At 46.1% G+C, this 21,553-nt stretch overlaps 1 protein-coding gene across 1 annotated transcript in view; it reads right to left on the reverse strand.

The window, feature by feature from the left end:
- The window catches only part of ATP6V0D1 (ATPase H+ transporting V0 subunit d1), a 78,176-nt gene that overhangs the window by 28,805 nt on the left and 27,818 nt on the right, over window positions 1–21,553 (reverse strand). Inside the window, exon 2 of the mRNA XM_050923178.1 lies at window positions 10,881–11,052. Coding sequence (XP_050779135.1) covers window positions 10,881–11,052 — 172 coding nt within the window. The remainder of the gene's footprint in view (window positions 1–10,880; window positions 11,053–21,553) is intronic.

Consider the following 21,553-nt stretch of genomic DNA (forward strand, 5'->3'; position numbering starts at 1 on the left):
TTCCCTGGCTGGCTTTGCAGTACAAAAACAACACAGCTCTGCTGGCTATGCTGATACGTGAATACGCAACCCAACTTCGCTGGTTGTCTCCTTTAGAAATCAAAGCTCTGAAATGAGGAACTTGGTTGACATCTTGGCTCTTAAGGCACCATGGGACCTACTGACCATCAGGGCAAAACATGTCTAGGCAAGAGACAGAGCTTTCTTAGGGTGGGGGTGCAGTCTGGGGAACAAACCACCCCAGGAACTAAAGGACCATCCCAAACCTCCCCACCTTCTACTGTAAGTGCCAGGCTCACATCTCCAAGTGCTTTTCTCCAACAGACATGGAGCAGTATGGACATTTAAAAAAATCCCCCAAGCAAAACCCTACCAAACCAAAGCCTTCCAGTGCACACACAATTTTCCCTCTAGGGAAGGGAAAAAATGAGCCACATGTGTGACAGGTGAAAGTCACCTCACTTAATGCACACCTGGAAGACCGTCCAATACCCGGATGACAAGGGCAGGATAAAACCCTGTATAAAATAGGAGGCCAGCTCAGAGGAGCAGCATTCACGTCCCAACTCATTCCCAAGCTCCCCAGCCGGCAGGGGCTGGGAATATTACAAAGGCAGCACTTTCGACCAACATCAAAGCCAGTGTGAGAGCACCAAAAGTAAACTAACATGAAAGAAAGACAGGCCAAGAGAGATGGTTTTATGCTCTACAGTTCAATTTGCAATCAACTGTAAAATGTTTTCACTGTAGAGATGTTTGTTTTAGTGCAGCCATTCCCTGGCAAAGCAACTATTTAAAAAACCAAAGACAGGGCAAAGGAACACATTGTACTGTCTTTGGCAAATAAAATCTGGAATGATCAGGCAAGATCAGGACTGCACCAGGCTAAGTTCAGGAAGGACAAGGCACAAAATGAGTTACAGTTCGCAAGTGACATAAAAGGCAATAAGAAAAGGTTATATAAACACTTCAGGAACAAGAGACCAATGCCGGAAGTCTAGGTAAACTACTTAGCAGGGAAGGAGAGCTAATAACTCATGATAATCACAAAGGCGGAGGTGTTTAGTGCCTATTTTGCTTGTCTTCACTATAAACATTAATGGTGACCACATACTTAAAACAATATTAACGGAGGCAGGGAGGGAGGAATGAAAGCCAGAAGAGGGAAAGAACAGGTCTCAGAACAGTTATCTATTATCTTCGAGAACTCATGTAAGAGGTGAGGTCCCAGAGGACTGAAGGGAAAACCTGTCTTTAAAAAAAGGAAAAAAAGATCCAGAGAACTACAGATCAAATCAGCCTAACTTCATTACCTAGAAAGATACTCTACCAAATTATTAAACAATCAATTCGTAAGCACCTAGAAGATAATTGGGTTATAGAGAATAGCCAACATGGATCTGTCAAGAACAAATCACGCCAAACCAACCTAATTTCCTTCTGTGACAGGGTTACTGGCTTAGTGAATGGGGGAAGCAGTAGATGTGATGTAGCTTGATTTTAGTACGGCTTTTGAGACAATCTCAACATGACATCCTCATAAGCAAGCTAGGGAAACACGGTCTAGATGAAATCACTATAAGATGGGTGCACAACTGGTTGAAAGAGTAGCTAATGGTTCACCGTCAAACTGGGAGGGCGTATCTAATGGCATCCCACAGGTGGCAGTCCTGGTTCTGATCCTATCCAATATTTTCATTAAGGACTTGGATAACTGAGTGGAGAGAGTATGCTTATAAAATTTGCGGGTGACAACAAAGGGAGAGGTGCTGCAAACACGTTGGAGGACAGGATTAGAATTCAAACAGCCTTGAGAAAACTGGAGAATTGGTCTGAAATCAACAAGATGAAATTCAATACTGACAAGTGCAACTTACTACACTTCGGAAGGAAACTACAAAATGAGGAGTAAGTGACCAATCAAGAGTACTGCTGAAAAGGATCTGGGGGTTAGAGTAGATCGCAAATTGAATACAAGTCAACAATGTGATGCAGCTCTGAAAAACCACGAATATTTTGGGGTGTATTAACAGGAGTGTCCTAAGTGGGACACAGGAGGTAATAATTATCCCACTCACCAGGCATGGCTGAGGCGTTAGCTGAGCACCGGGTCAAACTCTAGGCACCACACTTTAGGAAAGTTGTGGACAGACTGGAGAGAGTCCGGGGATGGTCTAGGTGTAAGCAGTCCTGGCTCAGTGGAGGGGGCTGGACTAGATGACCTCTAAAGGGCTCTTCCAGCCCCACATCTCCATGATTCTCTGGTTGCCCCAGGCCATGGAGAAAACCATCCTCATGCTCAGCTCTAGTCACAGTACAGAAGCCGGCTGGTCAGAGGTGCACACACATGGGGTCAGCGTACCACCACCTGCACCTGACCGGGAGCTACGTGACACAGGCCTATCCCAGTGCAGCCTGAGCCCTCTGAGGGGGGACACTGCAGTCCTCCCCCTCTGGCAGTGGGATGCATGCACAGCTGCAGGTCACAACAGGTCCAAGGGAAGAATGTTTTCCAGGTCACTTGCAGTGCCAGATTTGACAAGTCCGTCTGATGCTGAGATTTCTCTGTTAACCTAAGTGGGACTTAGGGACAGAAAAATACCAGTGCAGGTTACTCCACTGCCAGCTTCAGGGGGAGGGAATAGAAGCTCACCATCTCTTGTGTTTAAAGGTGAAAGGCAAATCACAGGGGCCTTCAGCCAGGGTCACACACTGGAGACCTCATGCTGCCAGCAGTACAACCTCCTTCCAGTGTCTGCAAATTCCAGGTGAGTTTTCTAACTGGAGTAATACTATTCCCACCATGGGGCGATTTAGCCTGAGACCTCATGCTCTCATACAGATGACCACTGATTTTTAGTAGAGTGATCAATGGTCACCTAGGTATGAGTAAGGCTAAAATTTTATCACGGTTATTTTTAGTAAAAGTCATGAACAGGTCACAGGCAACAAATAAAAAATTCACGGAGCCCATGACCTGTCCATTACTTTACTAAAAATAACCGAGCAGGGGCCAGGGCTAAGTAGGTGGGAGAAATGGAATCCGGGGGGGGGGGGGGTGGGGGGGGGGGGGGGAGGCGCACCATGGCAGGGCCAGCTCCAGTGGCTGCAGCAGGGGCACAGCCATTGGGGGAGAGCATGGGAGGGACACAGCCCTGGACAGGGGTGTGCAGCCCTGACTGCAGCCCTGCCAAGCCCAGGCCACAGTGGTGGGGGGCGGGAGAGAGAAGAGAGGAGACACAAGGTCCTGGGAAGTTGCAAGGGGGGTGACCGGCATGTGGCCCCAGCTGCAGCCCCCAGAGACAGCCATGGGGCTGGAGCGCATGGCCCCGGCTGGAGCCCCCACGAAGCCCGGGATGGCATGGGGCTGGGATGTGGCCTCCTCCAAAACCACGATACTGCAGGGCTAGAGTGCACAGCCCCAACTGCAGCCCCTGGAGGAAGCCGTGGGGCTTGGGCTGCAGGGTCCTGGTTCCAGCCAGCCCTAGTTGCAGGGCAGGGGTCCACTGTCCTGCCGCCTCCTCCTGAAGCCCTAGAAGTCTCCGAGGTCTGGTAAAGTCATGCAATCCGTGAGTGCCGTGACCTCTGACTAAATCGTAGCCTTAGGTATGAGTGACTAAGACACAGTTATAGTTGTTGTGTGTCAACAGAATCCCAGCCAGTAACACACACACACACACACACACACACACACACACACACACTGTGAAGCCGTTCCAGTTGCTACCCATTATACCTGAGAGAGACTCACAGAAGCAGGTAAGTGCATTTAATCCATCTCATGGGACGTCCCTATTCCTCCACCTTGTTCCATTGTCACGGCCCTAGCTGTGCATGGCAACCTCAAGCCAGATACATTCAAATGAGAATAAGGCAGTGGGGATGTCAATCACTGGAACAAACTACTAAGGGAAGTGGTGGATTCTGCATCTCAGGAGATCTTCAAATCCAGATGGGATGCCTTTCTGGAAGATACTTTAGTCAAATGCAAAGTTACTGGGCTCAATACAGGGATAAGTGGGCAAAATTCTCTAGCCTATGATAGACAAGAGGTCAGATGATCCCCTCTGGCTTTAAACTATGAGTCTATTAACTCTGCCCACATCAACCACCCTTCATTGCGTTACTTCCCCCCAGCACCAGTAGTGGTGGATGTTTGGTGCTGTAGTTGGTTGTTTTGGGAGAGGGTAGCTTGGTTGCAGTTGCAGTTACAGCAGTGCTGGAAAGCCGGGACCTCTAGCGGGCAGGGAGAAGGTTATGGCATTTGGTCTAAGCCCTCGTCCAGACTAACCCGCGGCATCGGCGGGTTAAAATCGATTGCTCGGGGATCGATATATCGCGTCTAGTCTGGACGCGGTGTATCGATCCCCGAGCGCGCTTACATCGATTCCGGAACTCCATCAATCCGAACGGAGTTCCGGAATCGACGCGGAGAGCCGCGGACATCGATGCCGCGCCGTCCAGACTGGTGAGTACCTCGATTTTAGAAATTCGACTTCAGCTACGTTATTCTCGTAGCTGAAGTTGCGTATCTAAAATCGATTTTAATTCCTAGTCTGGACGTGGCCTAGGGTGTATAGTAGGTGTGTTAGTGGTAAGGAGTGTCTGAATGGACACTGAAGGACGTACTGTCAGATGGCTTATCTACACGTCCCTGCTTCTGTGGATTTGTGACAGGTACATTGTACAGCCCTAACTACGTCACAATCAAGTCTGTGCTTTAGCTAACTTAAGCAATAAAAAAAATCCCCAGGAAACTAAATTTCTTATCCCCATCCTGGTGGAGGACAGTCCTTCAGCAAACTGTCTCAGACCCTCCTCTGCTGTATGAAAAAAATCTGACCGATATAGTGGCTGATGAAAGTGGTTTCACAGGGCTGGCCCTCAGTCTGCTTTAGGGGCACAGCTCATAAGCTTCTGGTCATGACCAACAACAGCTAAAATATTATCCCAAATTCTGTTTGAGACCGCTCCCATTGCACCAGATCTTCTCAAGAGCCACCTCTGCTGTGTTGTGCGTAGACCATGTTTTTTTAAAAAGACAGTCAATGAAAGATTGGACTGTCAAGAACAAATTTCAGCCAGAGCCCACTTTAAATGGCTTCCTTTTAGAAGGATGTGAAAAGGAAAACCTTTACCGACAAGTGAAAGAGTGTGAACGAACAGTGGGGTTTTTCAGACCAAAAGGCCACATCCTAAAAGAAAAGCTAGAATAAATGCACCATTTTAAGCTTGGCCTGGAACCCTACACCTATGCAGTTGCTACTAAGTGCCTTTGATTTTTTACAACAGCCAATTTCCTAAACCAAAAGTGGAAAGAAAAGCTTAATCAGAAGTGTGGAAAAAAAAAATCAGGAGTTGTGTAAGAACACTTTGTGAGATGCCTAAAAATCTACAATTCCTCATTCACAAAAAATGCCCCCTCCCCAAAAGCGCAAGCTGTAAGGAGTACAGAAAACTTGAATGATTAATAACTATTAATTCCCTTTGGCCCTTAAACATTAGAAAAGCTCTCCACCTCTGTTTATCCCAAAATAGGATCTACCTAGTAAGTAAAGACAATAGGAAAATAATTCGCATCATGAGACACTTTGTCTGAGGCCCCATAGGGCAGCTAAGATTAGGATTTCCACTTCCCAAGAACAGAAAAATGGCTGAGTAACTGCTTTGGCAAGACGCAAGAGTCTCTCATTATTTGTATATGGATAAAATCTTTCACCCTCCCAACCTAATTAAGAAGAACTCCAAACAAGTTGCCAAGCATTATGCTTTGCAATGCAAAGTTGCCCACAATGAATGGATCAAGAGATGGGTGGGGAAGCTGCAAGAAATAACTTGTGAGATTGGAGGTCATATAGGCACTGCTTGTTAACTCAAGAAATGCAAATCACATGTTTTTACCCCAAGTGACAAAACAATACATTTGTTTGCCTTATAAATCGCATACATCGTGTTTTCTCCAGTCATGTCCTTCACCTCAAATCAGAAGCTGCACATTTGTCTGCCCTATGACTCAGACAAACTCTAAGTGAATGTTTATTGTTCTGTTGTAAGCCCTAAATAATGTGAGATGCTCCTATACAGTCAAAGAATGTATGAAATACAAATGATTGTTGCAGTCCACGAGACACAGGCATTGTACAGCATAAAAAGGAAAGTTAAAGAATCACAAACCAGGGTATAAGTTTGATTTATTAAAAGACATTGCTTGATTAAAATGAATCAAATATAAAAAGCCTCCAATAAGACATGGATTGAAGAAATTTGTTACACTCTAACGCTGTCTTCTGGATGCCAACAGAAGCAGCGAGATGAAATCTGAGCACCCGGTTGGAAAATAGCCAACAGAAATCAGCTGGTGGTCCCCTCCCAAGAGCTGTGGAGTGTGGGCCCCCAGAGCTCACTGGACCTCCATGGACAGCCTCGCCTCTTGTCCAGTGTCCCATGACCAAGCATGGACTGAACCCACTAAGCTGCAGAATCCCAGTGTGACAGGTGCCTGGACCAGACACATGAAAAAAGGGCTCTACTCTCATCCCAGGGTTAACAGGATCAGAAGGAGCTGGGAGGGGTTGCAAGTGCTTTGGAGGATAGGATTAAAATGCAAAGTGATCTGGACAAACTGGAGGAATGGTCTGAAGTAAATAGGATGATTTCAATAAGGACAAATGCAAAATGCTCCACTTAGGAACAAATCAGTGGCACACGTACAGAATGGGCAATGACTGCCTAGGAAGGAGCATCACAGAAAGGGATCTGGGGGATTAGAGTGGGATCACAGCTAAATATGAGTCAGTGTAACACTGTTGCACAAAGAAACAAAAACAAAAAGCCACTTAATTCTGGGATGTATTAGCAGAAGTGTTGGAAGCAAGACACGAGAAATAATTCTTCAGCTCTACTCTGCGCTGATTAGGCCTCAACTGGAGCAGTGTGTCCAGTTCTGGGCACCACATTTCAAGACAGACAAATTGGAGAGAGAGTCCAGAGAAGAGCAACAAAAACAATTAAGGCTCTAGAAAACATGACCTATGAGGGAAGATGGAAAAATTGGGTTTGTTTAGTTTGAAGAAGACAGAGGGGACATGATAACAGTTTTCAAGTATGCAAAAGGTTGTTGGCGGGAGAAAAATTGTTCTCAACCTCTGGGGACAGGACAAGCAGCAATGGGCTTAAATTGCAGCAATGGTAGTTTAAGCTGGACATTAGGAAAAAACTTCCTAACTGTCAGAGGGGTTAAGCCCTGGAATAAGTTGCGCAGGGAGATTGCGAAATCTCCATCATTGGAGATTTTTAAGAGCATGTTAAATACCTGCCAGGGATGATCTAGATAATACTTAGTCCTGCCAGGAGTGCAGGGGGCTGGACTAGACGACCTCTCGAGGTCCCTTGCAGTCCTACGATTCTATGATTTCAAAGACTGTATTTCTTCTTTTGTTCTTTACCATCTGTAACTGATGGCTACCTTGCTGAGTCCACATTCTTTAATGAGACCTCACATAAACCACATTTTAGATGTTAACTAGTGCAAGATGCATTCCCTCCTTTATAAGTCCAAGCAAATTGGCCTAGAGAGATTTGAGCCATAACTTTAAGCAATTGCTTTTGATATTCTAAATTTGTCCCTTTTGGACCAATGCATTCAAATAGCAGGGCCCATATATTCCCACAAGTGCCTTAAAGACAAGTACATCCTTACTCCTTGGAGAAATACTGGAAGTGTGATAAGTGTGTTTGGTACCAAAGAACTGACGGTTCATTATTATAACTACAATAAGGAATCTTGGAGATCTGCAGTGTTCCTTGGCATAACTGCTGAGCCGCAGTCACAGTCTGGGGCAACTGATTGCAAGCCAGTATTGGTGTGATCAGTACACACCTAGAACATTGGTTGTGTCTACACTTCACTGGTGAACCACGGATGTAGTTCTGGGTGCATTAATAAATTGATTGGTTAAAAATAACCCAAGTGTTTAAAAATAACCCAAGTGTTTCAATTTCACAAATACTGGTCAAGTTACAAGCTGATCTGAAAAGAACCTAGTGTTAAAGTTAGTAAGAAAATGTTCCCTGGACTCAATAAGAGGGGGTTATCCTATGAGATTCATTCTAATATTGGCTATAACACTATCAAATTGGCAAACCTAGTTTGTTAGATTTCCGCTTTAAAATTTACCTGGCATCTTGGCAAATGTATAAAATTCTCTCTCTCACACACACACACACACACACACACCCTTCATACTTACAAAGCACCACAGAAAATGGAAACTAGGATCAGCCGATGACAGTGAATATAAAGCACATACAGTTAATAAAGGAAGTTACAAAAAGTTTCTGCAGGAAATGTGGCCTGTAGGGTAAAAAACAAAACACAAAACAAAACAAAAAGCATAAAAAGAATCTTGACACTGGTATGGATCCATCCCTAGTTACAGATAGTAAGTTGTCAGTAATAAAGCAGAGAAGATAGAAGTGCTCAATAAATATTTATTAGCGGTATTTAGAAAAGCTGGATGATGTATCATAATGAGAAGGTACTTTCTATTTCAGTAGTAAAGAGGATTATAAACAGCATCTATTCAATTTAGATTATTGAAAATTAGCAAGCACAGAAAACTTGCACACATGGGTTTTAACCGTTTACCGAGGAGCTCTATGGATCTTGATCATTTTTAATAAATCTTCAAAAACTTGGGGACAGGGAAAAATCCACTATTGCCCCAATATTTTAAAAGGGACAAATGGGATAAGCCAAGCAGTTATTGACCAGACATCGAACCCAAGTGAAAACATGAAGGGGGTGATACAGGACTATCAAAGAAAGGAAATATAATCTATACCAAATCAATAGGATTGTACAGAAAATGGATTTTGTCAAATGAACTTGGTATCTGAAGAGATTACAAGTTTGGTTTATTAAAGTAATGAAATATACTCTGATTTAGCACAGAAAGTGATTAAAAACTAGCACTACGTAAAATCAGTGCAGCACAGTGGGTCTCAAACTTTTTTACTCGTGACCCCTTTCACATCGCAAGCCTCTGAGTGTGACCCCCACAATAAATTAAACACACTTTTTTATATATTTAACATTATAGATGCTGGCGGCAAGTGGGGTTTGGGGTGGAGATTGACAGCTCGCGACCCCCCATGTAATGACCTCGTGACCCCGAGGGGTCTGAACCTCCAGTTTGAAAACCCCTGTTGTAGCACATATTCAAGGGATTATAAACTGGCTGACATGTCTCAAAGTATGTGTCAATGGAGGGGTGGGGGTTTCAAGGGGAATCTTCCAGGGATCTGCCTTGGCCAATCTCAATTCAAAAGCTCTATCAAATATGCAGGAAAAAAAATTATTGATACAGCTTGTAGACAGACTGGTTGGGTGATAAATAATGACTGATCTCACACACAGCACAATCTGGACTGCATGGTAAGAGGAGTACAGAAACGGGTATTTTATTACAGCTAAATGCAGACTTGCGAATCTAGGAACAAAGAATCTAGGACACACTTAGTGGTTGAGGGGGCTGCATGCTGGAAAGCAGGAACTCTGAAAAGGACTTGGATCACGGTATTAGCCAACCGAACATCAGCTTCTAGCATGATGCTGTGCTAAGCAGCTGCCATGACCCATGATGCATAGACAGAGAAGGAGCAGGAAGAAGGTATTACCTGTGCATATAGCACTGCTGAGACTGCTACTGGACACTGTGTCCAGTGCTGGTGCCCAAAGTTGGAAAGGGTTCAGAGAAGAGCCCTAGGCAGATTCAAATACAGGGGCGTTGTGGGCAAAGCGACGGGTTAGGAAAATGACATCTGCAGCACCATTATGAATGGATATGAGCGAGGCAAGAGTGCATGTGTCAAAGCCAGAGGAGGAGGATGCTGGCAAGATGAGAACCTGGACAAGAGTTTTAGCTGTGTGGACGGATAGGAAAGGCCAGATCTCAGAGACATTATGCAGAAAGAATCGGCAAGATTTAGAGACGCTGACTCGGAGCTCTCCTTTAGCATCCAGCCAAAGATGGCACTCAGGTTACAGGCCTGGGTGCACAGCTGTTGTCCCCAGAGATGGAGAAACACAGTGGGGCGGGGAGGGGAGATTAGGAGCTCTCGCTTTGCCAGGTGGAGCTTGAGGTAACAGCTAGACATCCACAAGGAGATATCAAAGATTGTAGAATAGATCATAATGGCCTCTTCTGGTCTTAAAACCTACAAATCACTTGCAAAAAAACACCACTTCAGCCCTCACTTTCCAGCAAAGATTTCCTCCAGGTTTGCTGTGGAATTGCTGTACCTTTCACTTCATCTACATGTGAGGAGGGGACCAGTACAACTGGGAGTGGATAGAGAACGCAAGGGGGGGCGGGTCACCACTCCCAGGCATCTGCAACGAGTCTTGAACTATTTAAGCTTTGCAGCTGGCCTCTGATTAAAGCTTAGTGCAAGTGAACAGTCAGACTTGTATGCTGCCTTATCTGTTAAACGTCAGAGCCACCTACGCACACAAGGCGGCTTTTTGGTGTGACCACACTAGCATGGCAGCTCCTGGGCTTTATTTTAAGATGGAAGATCTCAATGCCCATGGAAAGCTTTGAAAAGAAAGATTAAGTCAGTCTGTACTGAAGCAGATGTTGGCAGTTGTATTAGCAGGGGAGACACCTGGAGAACCTTTGGAGTGGAAGCCTTTGGAATACACATCTGCCCACGGCACTGTGCAGCCAGAGGAGGCTGTCAGCAGGATCCCAGGGCAATTTCATCACAAACTTGCGAGCCTACAGCTGTTATGTCCATCAGGTGAGAAAGGCCCTTTCAAGTTAGGAAACTCAGCAAAGTCTGCTTCCACGTGCTGCTGTGAAGCAGCTCGTACTCACGTGATGAAGTCCAGGAAACTCGCCAATGGCTCATACGCGTGGTTCCTCATGTGACGAAACTCCACCACCATCTTCTCCTTCAGCTTGTCATCTATGACAGACACAGTAAGGGGGGAGGCTTCGTTGGCCAGGAAGTTCCCATAATCCGTGCTCTGGAGGTGCAGCTTCAAATCTGAAAAGCAGAAACCACTATTCAGGATATTTTAGTTTTGAACTATTACAGAAGAAAAAGCTCCAGCAAACACTGTGCTTTGATCTGAGTATTCCCCATTTACGCTGGCACACAGTGACACCTGCTGCTCAGAGAGGTACCTCTGCTTTTCTATTGCATAATTCAGCTCATTGTAATTCCTACCAAGTGCAAATCCAAGCCCACGAGGAAGCCAGCCATTTATCTTAGTCGCAAATTTGTTTTCTTCAAGCAATGCTCTCCCCCTCTACCCTAGAAAAAAATCGAGAGGTCTCAAACACATCTGCCCTCTCTCCCCTTGACCATTTAAATTTGCACCCCCCATGTTTATAGTCCTGTGTGCTGATAATCTGCCTGCGTTTGAGGGCTACTATCATTCTTAGAGATGTATCTACAAGCACATTTGAAAACCAAACGCTTTATTGTGCCCAGCGGTGCTTTGGCCTCAGACTTCATTGCAGGGACCCTTCTCTGTGAGTTTTTAATAGGGAGAAGTCAGGATCTCATGTGGCTCAGATACAGTTATGATGAAACGGATACATCTGTAAAGAGGCGCATTTGCTCTGTGCATGGTGCCTTGTACAGATCAAGACACCAATTTCAGAAACCAAGGGAACCCAGACCACCACCCTGGGAATTTCAGAATCTGCTGAAGTGGTAGCAAAGTCAGTTTCATTCTGCAAGCAGGTACTGGTCATCAGCTGGATCTGAGTAACACTGCACTATGTTAAAGTCAAGTCTTGTGTCAAGGGGAAAGAGATGGTGCTGGGGAAGAGGAACAGAATGTGTTCCCTTGGGGAGGGAATGCCTAGTACGAGAGAGTCAAGAAAATCTGAATGATAAAGCAAGTGCACAAGTCGACTCTCCAACTCCAGACACCAGTTCTGTTCCTCAGCTCCCCCTGCAATGCCAGCTGACCCACTGCAAGCTGCGTTGCCAGCAATCAGATAACCCCAATGTGACAATCTCTCCTTTGTCAAGATAAACACTTTTAGCTCAGGTAAGATTTTTTGATGCATCTCCATGGAGACTCAAAAATTAAGTAATTTAGAATTGTTTCTCAAAGGGTTACTAGTTGCTCTAGTACTGTGTGTTCTTCTGCCTTTAGCTTCATCTTGTGAGAGCATTAGTGAGGCAATGCCATTCTTCTAGGGACTAAGGGGTTGAAGGTGGAAAGGGATAGGCAGGGAAATTTAGTTGAACCAGATGTGAACATGCTATTCAAAAACCTCTTCCTGGTTTCTTGGAATCCAAAGTGTTTGAGATACACAATTCAGTGGTAGGGCAAGAGTAACAACACAGCTTTACACCAAGAATAAGAGTAGCTACCAAGGTTGGGTACATATCCATCACCACTGGAAAGACTCAGAAATGAGCTAGGTATGTCTAAGGGCCTGATTTTTCTAAACTGTGCCCTTAACCTGTATGCATAGTTACAGCCAGCTGCACATGCAGTTGCTCAACTACACAACATTCAGAGTACAGTTATCACTAGACAGCATTCAATGGAGCATACATTAAGAGGATTAAAAAACCAGCTAATGGAGCTCAAAGTAATTTTAAAAGGAGAATACTAATCCACTGAGGGCATTTCCAGTGGGGGTCTGGCAGGGATCTGTGCTTGTCCCAGTGCTATTCCACATCATTGATAAAGATACTGAAGAAAATATGAAGTCACTGCTAGTAAATTTTACAGATTGCACATTAGTGGAGCACTAAATATGGAGGGATCATTTCTACAGACCAATCTGGATGGCTTGGTCTGTAGAAATGGGTTCATCTGAATACTTTAACAAACCAGGATGCAAAATTTAAAAATAGAGACTGTAGATCTTGCATACAGGAAGGGGGCATATATCCTGGAAAGCAAAGACTCAAAGGGACTTGTATATTATGATTTCCACCATAACACCCAGAATTGGAAGAGATTGTCTAGGAAGGAGTACGGCAGAAAGGGATCTAGGGGTTATAGTGGACCACAAGCTAAATATGAGTCAGTGTGATGCTGTTAAAAAAAAAACAAACGTGATTCTGGGATGCATTAAAAAGTGTGATGTGAGCAAGACACGAGAAGTCATTCTTCCGCTCTACTCTGTGCTGGTTAGGCCTCAGCTGAAGTATTGTGTCCAGTTCTGGGCACCGCGTTTCAAGAAAGCTGTGGAGAAATTGGAGAGGGTCCAGAGAAGAGCAACAAGAATGATTAAAGGTCTTGAGAACATGACCTGCAAAGGAAGGCTGAAAGAATTGGGTTTGCTGAGTTTGGAAAAGAAGACAGAGGGGATATGACAGCATCCTTCAGGTATCTAAAAGGGTGTCATCAGGAGGAGGGAGAAAACTTGTTCACCTTAGCCTCCAAGGATAGAACAAGAAGCAATGGGCTTAAACTGCAGCAAGGGAGGTTTAGGTTAGAAATTAGGAAAAAGTTCTTAACTGTCAGAGTGCTTAAACACTAGAATAAATTGCCTAGGGAGGTTGTGGAATCCCCATCTCTGGAGATATTAAGAGTAGGTTAGATAAATGTCTGTCAGGGATGGTCTAGACAGTATTTGGTCCTGCCATGAGGGCAGGAGACTGGATTCGATGACCTCTCGAGAGCCCTTCCAGTCCTAGAGTCTATGAATCTACGAAAACCAACCCAACTTGAGCATTGCATCATGGAGTGCTAAAAAGATTAACAGTCTTTGGACATATTAGCAGGGAAATCTCAAGCAAGGTAAGGTGAGGAGGTAACCTGAGCCACATCGAAAACCTTTCTGTTCACTGCAAAGAGGAGCGGACAGAGAGCTGTAGACAGGAATTTGAGACTTTGACAGAGGGAGGCTTAAAATGGTGAGGAGGACCCGTAACACCTGTGCCAGCACTGCTTCTGTCTCCTCCACCTGCGCCTGTAGCCAGACAGAGCACCAAAGCATGGATGCTTTTACCCAGATTCTGGTGTGGGCTTGCAAAGACTGTAATTTGCAATTTCCACTTACTGATATCCAGGCTGGGGGTGGCATCCAATGTGAAAGGTGCCTACTGGTGGAATCTCTCAGGCAGCAGGTGGGAGAGCTACAGGAGGAGGTGGCCTGGCTGAGGAACATCTATGTCCATGAGCAATTCCTGGACAGTATCCATGTGGAGACAGCTGATGGTGCTGTCCCAGTTGACGGGACTACTGACACTGCAGTGGAAGAGGAGATGCCTCAGGGTGTACCTGACACACCAGTGGAGGAGGAGGCTCAGGGTGGACACAGCCAGCTGGTTACTTCTAGCAGCGAGCAGTGCTCCACCACTGCTGCGAACTCTCCTGTTGTGGTAAAAGATACAGGAGAGAAGAAATCACCCCCAACAGTTAAGGGGGTGAAGCCTCGTACCCCTAAGGCTGGGAGGTCTGCTGCCACCACTGATAAGAAACGTAGGGTAGTGGTGGTTGGAGACTCTCTGCTGAGGGGGACGGAGACACCCATCTGTCGCCCTGACCGTTCATCCCGGGAGGTATGCTGCCTGCCAGGGGCCCGTATCCGAGACGTTACAGAGGCTTTGTCGAGGATTATCCGGCCTTCTGACTACTATCCCATGCTACTCATCCATGTGGGCACAAATGATACTGCGAGGTGTGATGCTGAGCAGATCAAGAGTGACTACAGGGCTCTGGGAGTACGGGTTAAGGAGTTTGGAGCGCAGGTGGTATTCTCTTCGATTCTTCCTGTTGAAGGTAGGGGTCCGGGCAGAGACAGATGCATTGTGGAGGTGAATACCTGGCTGCGAAGATGGTGTCGCCAGGAGGGCTTTGGCTTCCTCGACCACGGGATGCTACTTGAGGAAGGACTGCTAGGAACAGATGGCGTTCACCTTTCGAAGAGAGGAAAGGCCTTATTCGCGCACAGACTGGCTAACCTGGTAAGGAGGGCTTTAAACTAGGTTCGACGGGGACAGGTGAGCAAAGCCCACAGGAAAGTGGGGAACAAGACCTGGGAGATGGGTTGGAAGCAGGAGGGAGCACAGGCTATAATGGCAGAGAGGAAGGAGGGTCAGGGCAAAGCTGGGAGGCAAAATCAAACCAGTATCTTAGATGCCTTTATACAAATGCAAGAAGTATGGGTAATAAGCAGGAAGAACTGGAAGTGCTAATAAACAAATACAACTATGACATTATTGGCATTACTGAAACTTGGTGGGATAATACACACGACTGGAATGTTGGTGTGGATGGGTATAGTTTGCTCAGGAAGGATAGACAGGGGAAAAAGGGAGGAGGTGTTGCCTTATATATTAAAAATGTACACACTTGGACTGAGGTGGAGATGGACATAGGAGACGGAAGGGTGGAGAGTCTCTGGGTTAGGCTAAAAGGGGTAAAAAACACAGGTGATGTCGTGCTAGGAGTCTACTACAGGCCACCTAATCAGGCGGAAGAGGTGGATGAGGCTTTTTTCAAACAACTAACAAAATCATCCAAAGCCCAAGATTTGGTGGTGATGGGGGACTTCAACTATCCAGATATATGTTGGGACAATAACACCGCGGGGCACAGACTATCCAATAAGTTCCTGGACTGCATTGCAGACAACTTTTTATTTCAGAAAGTTGAAAAAGCTACTAGGGGGGAAGCTGTTCTAGACTTGATTTTAACAAATAGGGAGGAACTTGTTGAGAATTTGAAAGTAGAAGGAAGCTTGGGTGAAAGTGATCATGAAATCATAGAATTTGCAATTCTAAGTAAGGGTAGAAGGGAGTACAGCAGAATAGAGACAATGGATTTCAGGAAGGCGGATTTTGGTAAGCTCAGAGAGCTGATAGGCAAGGTCCCATGGGAATTAAGACTGAGGGGAAAAACAACTGAGGAAAGTTGGCAGTTTTTCAAAGGGACGCTATTAAGGGCCCAAAAGCAAGTTATTCCAATGGTTAGGAAAGATAGAAAATGTGGCAAAAGACCACCTTGGCTTACCCTTGAGATCTTGCGTGACCTACAAAATAAAAAGGCGTCATATAAAAAATGGAAACTAGGGCAGATCACGAAGGATGAATATAGGCAAATAACACAGGAATGCAGAGGCAAGATTAGAAAAGCAAAGGCACAAAATGAACTCAAACTAGCTATGGGAATAAAGGGGAACAAGAAGACATTTTATCAATACATTCGAAGCAAGAGGAAGACTAAGGACAGGGTAGGCCCACTGCTCAATGAGGAGGGGGGTAACAGTAACGGGAGACTTGGAAATGGCAGAGATGCTTAATGACTTCTTTGTTTCGGTCTTCACTGAGAAGTCTGAAGGAATGTCTAGTATAGTGAATGCTTACGGGAAGAGGGTAGATTTAGAAGAGAAAATAAGCAAAGAGCAAGTAAAAAATCACTTAGAAAAGTTAGATGCCTGCAAGTCACCAGGGCCTGATGAAATGCATCCTAGAATACTGAAGGAGTTAATAGAAGAGGTATCTGAGCCTCTAGCTATTATCTTTGGGAAATCATGGGAGACGGGGGAGATTCCAGAAGACTGGAAGGGGGCAAATATAGTGCCCATCTATAAAAAGGGAAATAAAAACAACCCAGGAAACTACAGACCAGTTAGTTTAACTTCTGTGCCAGGGAAGATAATGGAGCAGGTAATCAAAGAAATCATCTGCAAACACTTGGAAGGTGGTAAGGTGATAGGGAATAGCCAGCATGGATTTGTAAAGAACAAATCATGTCAAACTAATCTGATAACATTCTTTGATAGGATAACGAGCCTTGTGGATAAGGGAGAAGCGGTGGATGTGATATATCTAGACTTCAGTAAGGCATTTGATACAGTCTCGCATGATATTCTTATAGATAAGCTAGGAAAGTACAATTTAGATGGGGCTACTATAAGGTGGGTGCATAACTGGCTGGATAACCGTACTCAGAGAGTAGTTGTTAATGGCTCCCAATCCTGCTGGAAAGGTATAACAAGTGGGGTTCCGCAGGGTTCTGTTTTGGGACCGGTTCTGTTCAATATCTTCATCAACGATTTAGATGTTGGCATAGAAAGTACGCTTATTAAGTTTGCAGATGATACCAAACTGGGAGGGATTGCAACTGCTTTGGAGGACAGGGTCAAAATTCAAAATGATCTGGACAAGTTGGAGAAATGGTCTGAGGTAAACAGGATGAAGTTCAATAAAGATAAATGCAAAGTGCTCCACTTAGGAAGGAACAATCAGTTTCACACATATAGAATGGGAGGAGACTCCATAGGAAGGAGTATGGCAGAAAGAGATCTAGGGGTCATAGTGGACCACAAGCTTAATATGAGTCAACAGTGTGATACTGTTGCAAAAAAAGCAAATGTGATTCTGGGATGCATTAACAGGTGTGTTGTAAACAAGACACGAGAAGTCATTCTTCCGCTTTACTCTGCGCTGGTTAGGCCCCAACTGGAGTATTGTGTCCAGTTCTGGGCACCGCATTTCAAGAAAGATGTGGAGAAATTGGAGAGGGTCCAGAGAAGAGCAACAAGAATGATTAAAGGTCTTGAGAACATGACCTATGAAGGAAGGCTGAAGGAATTGGGTTTGTTTAGTTTGGAAAAGAGAAGACTGAGAGGGGACATGATAGCAGTTTTCAGGTATCTAAAAGGGTGTCATCAGGAGGAGGGAGAAAACTTGTTCACCTTAGCCTCCAATGATAGAACAAGAAGCAATGGGCTTAAACTGCAGCAAGGGAGATTTAGGTTGGACATTAGGAAAAAGTTCCTAACTGTCAGGGTAGTTAAACACTGGAATAGATTGCCTAGGGAAGTTGTGGAATCTCCATCTCTGGAGATATTTAAGAGTAGGTTAGATAAATGTCTATCAGGGATGGTCTAGACAGTATTTGGTCCTGCCATGAGGGCAGGGGACTGGACTCGATGACCTCTCGAGGTCCCTTCCAGTCCTAGAGTCTATGAGTCTATGAGACATTACCTTTACATACAGCACTGGTAATGCCATTGTTGTGTCCAGTTCTGGTGTTCAAACAAAAAATATTAAATCAGAAAAGGGTTCAGAGAAGAGCCACAAGAATCATTCGAGGTCTGGAAAACCTACCTTACAGTGGTTGACCTCCTTGACTCTATTTCGTTTATCCAAGAAAACGATAAGAGGTGCTTGACCATGGCCTGCAAGTACGTACATAGGGAGAAGATTTCTGACAGTGAAGGGTTCTCAGCTAGCAGACAGAACAAGAGCTGATGATTGGAAGCTGAAGATGGACAAAAATTCAGCTAAAATAAGGTACAATGTAACTAGGGATGTGGTGGATTCTCCAGGATTTAATCTTTTAGAAAGAGATCTAGTGTTGAATTCAAGACAATTTCTGCATCAAACCCATAAGAATGGCCAAACTGAGTCACACCAATGATCTTGCTAGCTTAGTATCTTGTCTTCTGGCAATGGCCAAACACCAGATACTTCAGAGGAAGAGAACAGAACAGGGCATTGAACAACATGATCCATCCCGTTGTCCAGTCCCAGCTTCTGCACTGTACAGGTGAGATTAGATAATCGTCCCTTCTATTAATTTAACTGTCCATTAGCATGTGCCTTTGAAAACTCGTGGCAATCAGGGAAGGTCCTGGACAATTGGAAAAAAGGCAAATATAGTGCCCATCTTTAAAAAAGGGAAGGAGGAGAACCCGGGGAACTACAGCCTCACTTCAGTCCCTGAAAAAATCATGGATCAGGTCCTCAAGGAATCCATTTTTAAGCACTTGGAGGAGAGGAAGGTGATCAGGAACAGTAAACGTGGATTCACCAAGGGCAAGTCATGCCTGACCAACCTGATTGCCTTCTAGGATGAGATAACTGGCTCTGTGGATATGGGGGAAGCAGTGGACGGGATATACTTTGACTTTAGTAAAGCTTTTGATACGGTCTCCCATAATATTCTTGTCAGCAAGTTAAAAAAGTATGGATTGTATGAATGGACTATAAGGTGGACAGAAAGCTGGCTAGGTCGTCGTGCTCAACAGGTAGTGATCAATGGCTCCATGTCTAGCTGGCAGCTAGTATCAAGCAGAGTAGCCCAAGGGGTCTATCCTGGGGCCAGTTTTATTCAACATCTTGATTAATGATCTGGATGATGGGCTAGATTGCATCCTCAGCAAGTTCACAGATGACACTAAGCTGTGGGGAGAGGCAGATACGCTGGAGGGTAGGGATAGGGTCCAGAGTGACCTAGACAAATTGCAGGATTGGGCTAAAAGAAATATGATGAGGTTCAACAAGGACAAGTGCAGAGTCCTGCACTTCGCATGGATGAATCCCATGTACAGCTACAGACTAGGGACCAAGTGGCTAGGCAGCAGTTCTGCAGAAAAGGACCTGGGGATTACAGCGGACGAGAAGCTGGATATCAGTCAGCAGCGTGCCCTTGTTGCCAAGAAAGCTAACAACATATTGGGCTGCATTAGTAGGAGAATTGCCAGCAGATCGAGGGAGATAATTTCCATCTATTCGGCACTGGTGAGGCCACATCTGGAGTACTGCATCCAGTTTTGGGCCCCCTACTATAGAAAGGATGTGGACAAATTGGAGAGAGTCCGGCAGAGGGCAACGAAAATGATCGGGGGGCTGGGGCACATGACTTACGAAGAGAGGCTGAGAGAACTGGGCTTATTTAGTCTGCAGAAGAAAAGACTGGGGGGGGGGGGGATTGGATAGCAGCCTTCGACTACCTGAAAGGGGGTTCCAAAGAGGATGGAGCTCTGTTCTCAGTGGTAGCAGATGACAGAACAAGGAGCAATGATCTCAAGTTGCAGTGGGGGAGGTCTAGGTTGGATATTCGGAAACACTATTTCACTAGGAGGTTGGTGAAGCACTGTTGAGACTCAGGGATGCTGTGTTCCATCTCAAGCGCCAGACGGGAGTGTGCTCCAGTGGGCACAGACTTCTGCCCACTTCCAAGCTTGACCTCTTCTGCAGCAGCCCCTCCACCTTGTTCCTGTCCTCTCTTTCCCCACCCCGAACCTTATCACACATTCTCTTTGCCTACCTAGTCCCCGTCTCCACTCAGGAGGAGTATCCCAGTTCCCTTGTCCAGGCTTTTCACCCAGCCTCCCTCACTTTTTGTTCCAGTTTCTTTGCCCAGGCAGAGACAGTTTTGACAAGAAGCTGGGACACAGGGGGTAGACAGGGCCGGCGCTACCATTTAGGCAGCCTAGGCAATCGCCTAGGGCACCAGGATTATTAAGGGGGCAGCATTTTGCCAGGAGGACGGCAGGCGGCTCTGGTGGAGCTGCCGCAGGCACGCCTGTGGAGGGTCTGTTGGTCCGCTGCTCCGGTGGACCCTCCGCAGGCGTGCCTGCGGCAGCTCCACCGGAGCCACGGACCAACGGACCCTCCACAGGCGTGCCTGCGGCAGCTCCACCGGAGCTGTGGGATCAGTGCGGGAGGCGGCGAAATGGCCATGCACCTAGAGCGCGAGAAACCCTGGTGCCGGTCCTGGGGGTAGATCTGTTTCCTTCCCTCCTACCCCACCCTGGTTCCTAGTCCCAGTCTCCTTCCCTTCCCCCAGCTTCTCATCCAATCCCAGTATTCCCTCAATTCCAGCCAACTGCCTTCAGTCCCCACCCTCATTTGCCGCACTGGCTCCCAGTCCCAGTGCCAGGCTGGCGTTGGTCCACCAGGAACAACACTTGCTCGGTTTAAAGCCCAAGTGAGTGTTGTCCTGGGCCCGGACATCCTATGACAAACCTGGAAGCCTAACATGGCACCTCATCTATGTTTCACTTGGCAGAGCACAGAGCAAACACTACAAGAGAGGGAAGGAAGAGGGGGATTCCAGGAGGACACTTTTTTAAGCTGAATTGGTTTCAAGTACTTGGTAACCTTCCCACATGAAGAATGCACCAAGCTTGCTCCAAGCTCACACAGAGAGCTCCTTCTCACAAGTCAGCGAGCCCTCGTCTCAGTCGCAAGCTAATAAGTCTTGGACAACACCCCTGCTTTTTCACTTCCCACAGGAAGGACTTGTTGCTTCTGCTCAGCCTCCCAACTGCTTCACACAGCAATCTCAGTGGTCGAAACGGACAAGAGCTTCACGGCCCACCCACTACTAGGAATATCAGGGCCTGCCCAGAGCACTGTACCATCCTCCAGCTCCATCCTTGATGCTATTGGAACCAGACCCTTATCGCTGTTTAGCTATGCTGCTGCCTGATACACTGATGCCCCCTTCAACTCAAAAGCTCCCTGAACAGACACATAGACACTTAGTTCTTTCCTCGGGGACCTGTCAGAAACCTTTCCCCTATCCCCACATCCCTCAGTCCAGTGACAGATCACCCAGCTAGGTCCAGCTCATGGGAGGGGGCAGGGGACGTTGCTGAACTGCAAGCCCCGGTCAGGTGTGGAATTTACAGCCATCCCCCAGGCATGACCCCATTGACCTGACTGGTGCTGCCCCCCCAAATATGGACATCAAACTAGGCCTATGGCCCTGCTCTGGTGGTCAATGTAAAGGCCACACCCACAGCAGCGTCTGTGGCTGCACATCTGC

Source organism: Gopherus flavomarginatus, chromosome 14 (assembly GCF_025201925.1).
Source record: "Gopherus flavomarginatus isolate rGopFla2 chromosome 14, rGopFla2.mat.asm, whole genome shotgun sequence".
Lineage (NCBI taxonomy): Eukaryota > Metazoa > Chordata > Testudines > Testudinidae > Gopherus > Gopherus flavomarginatus.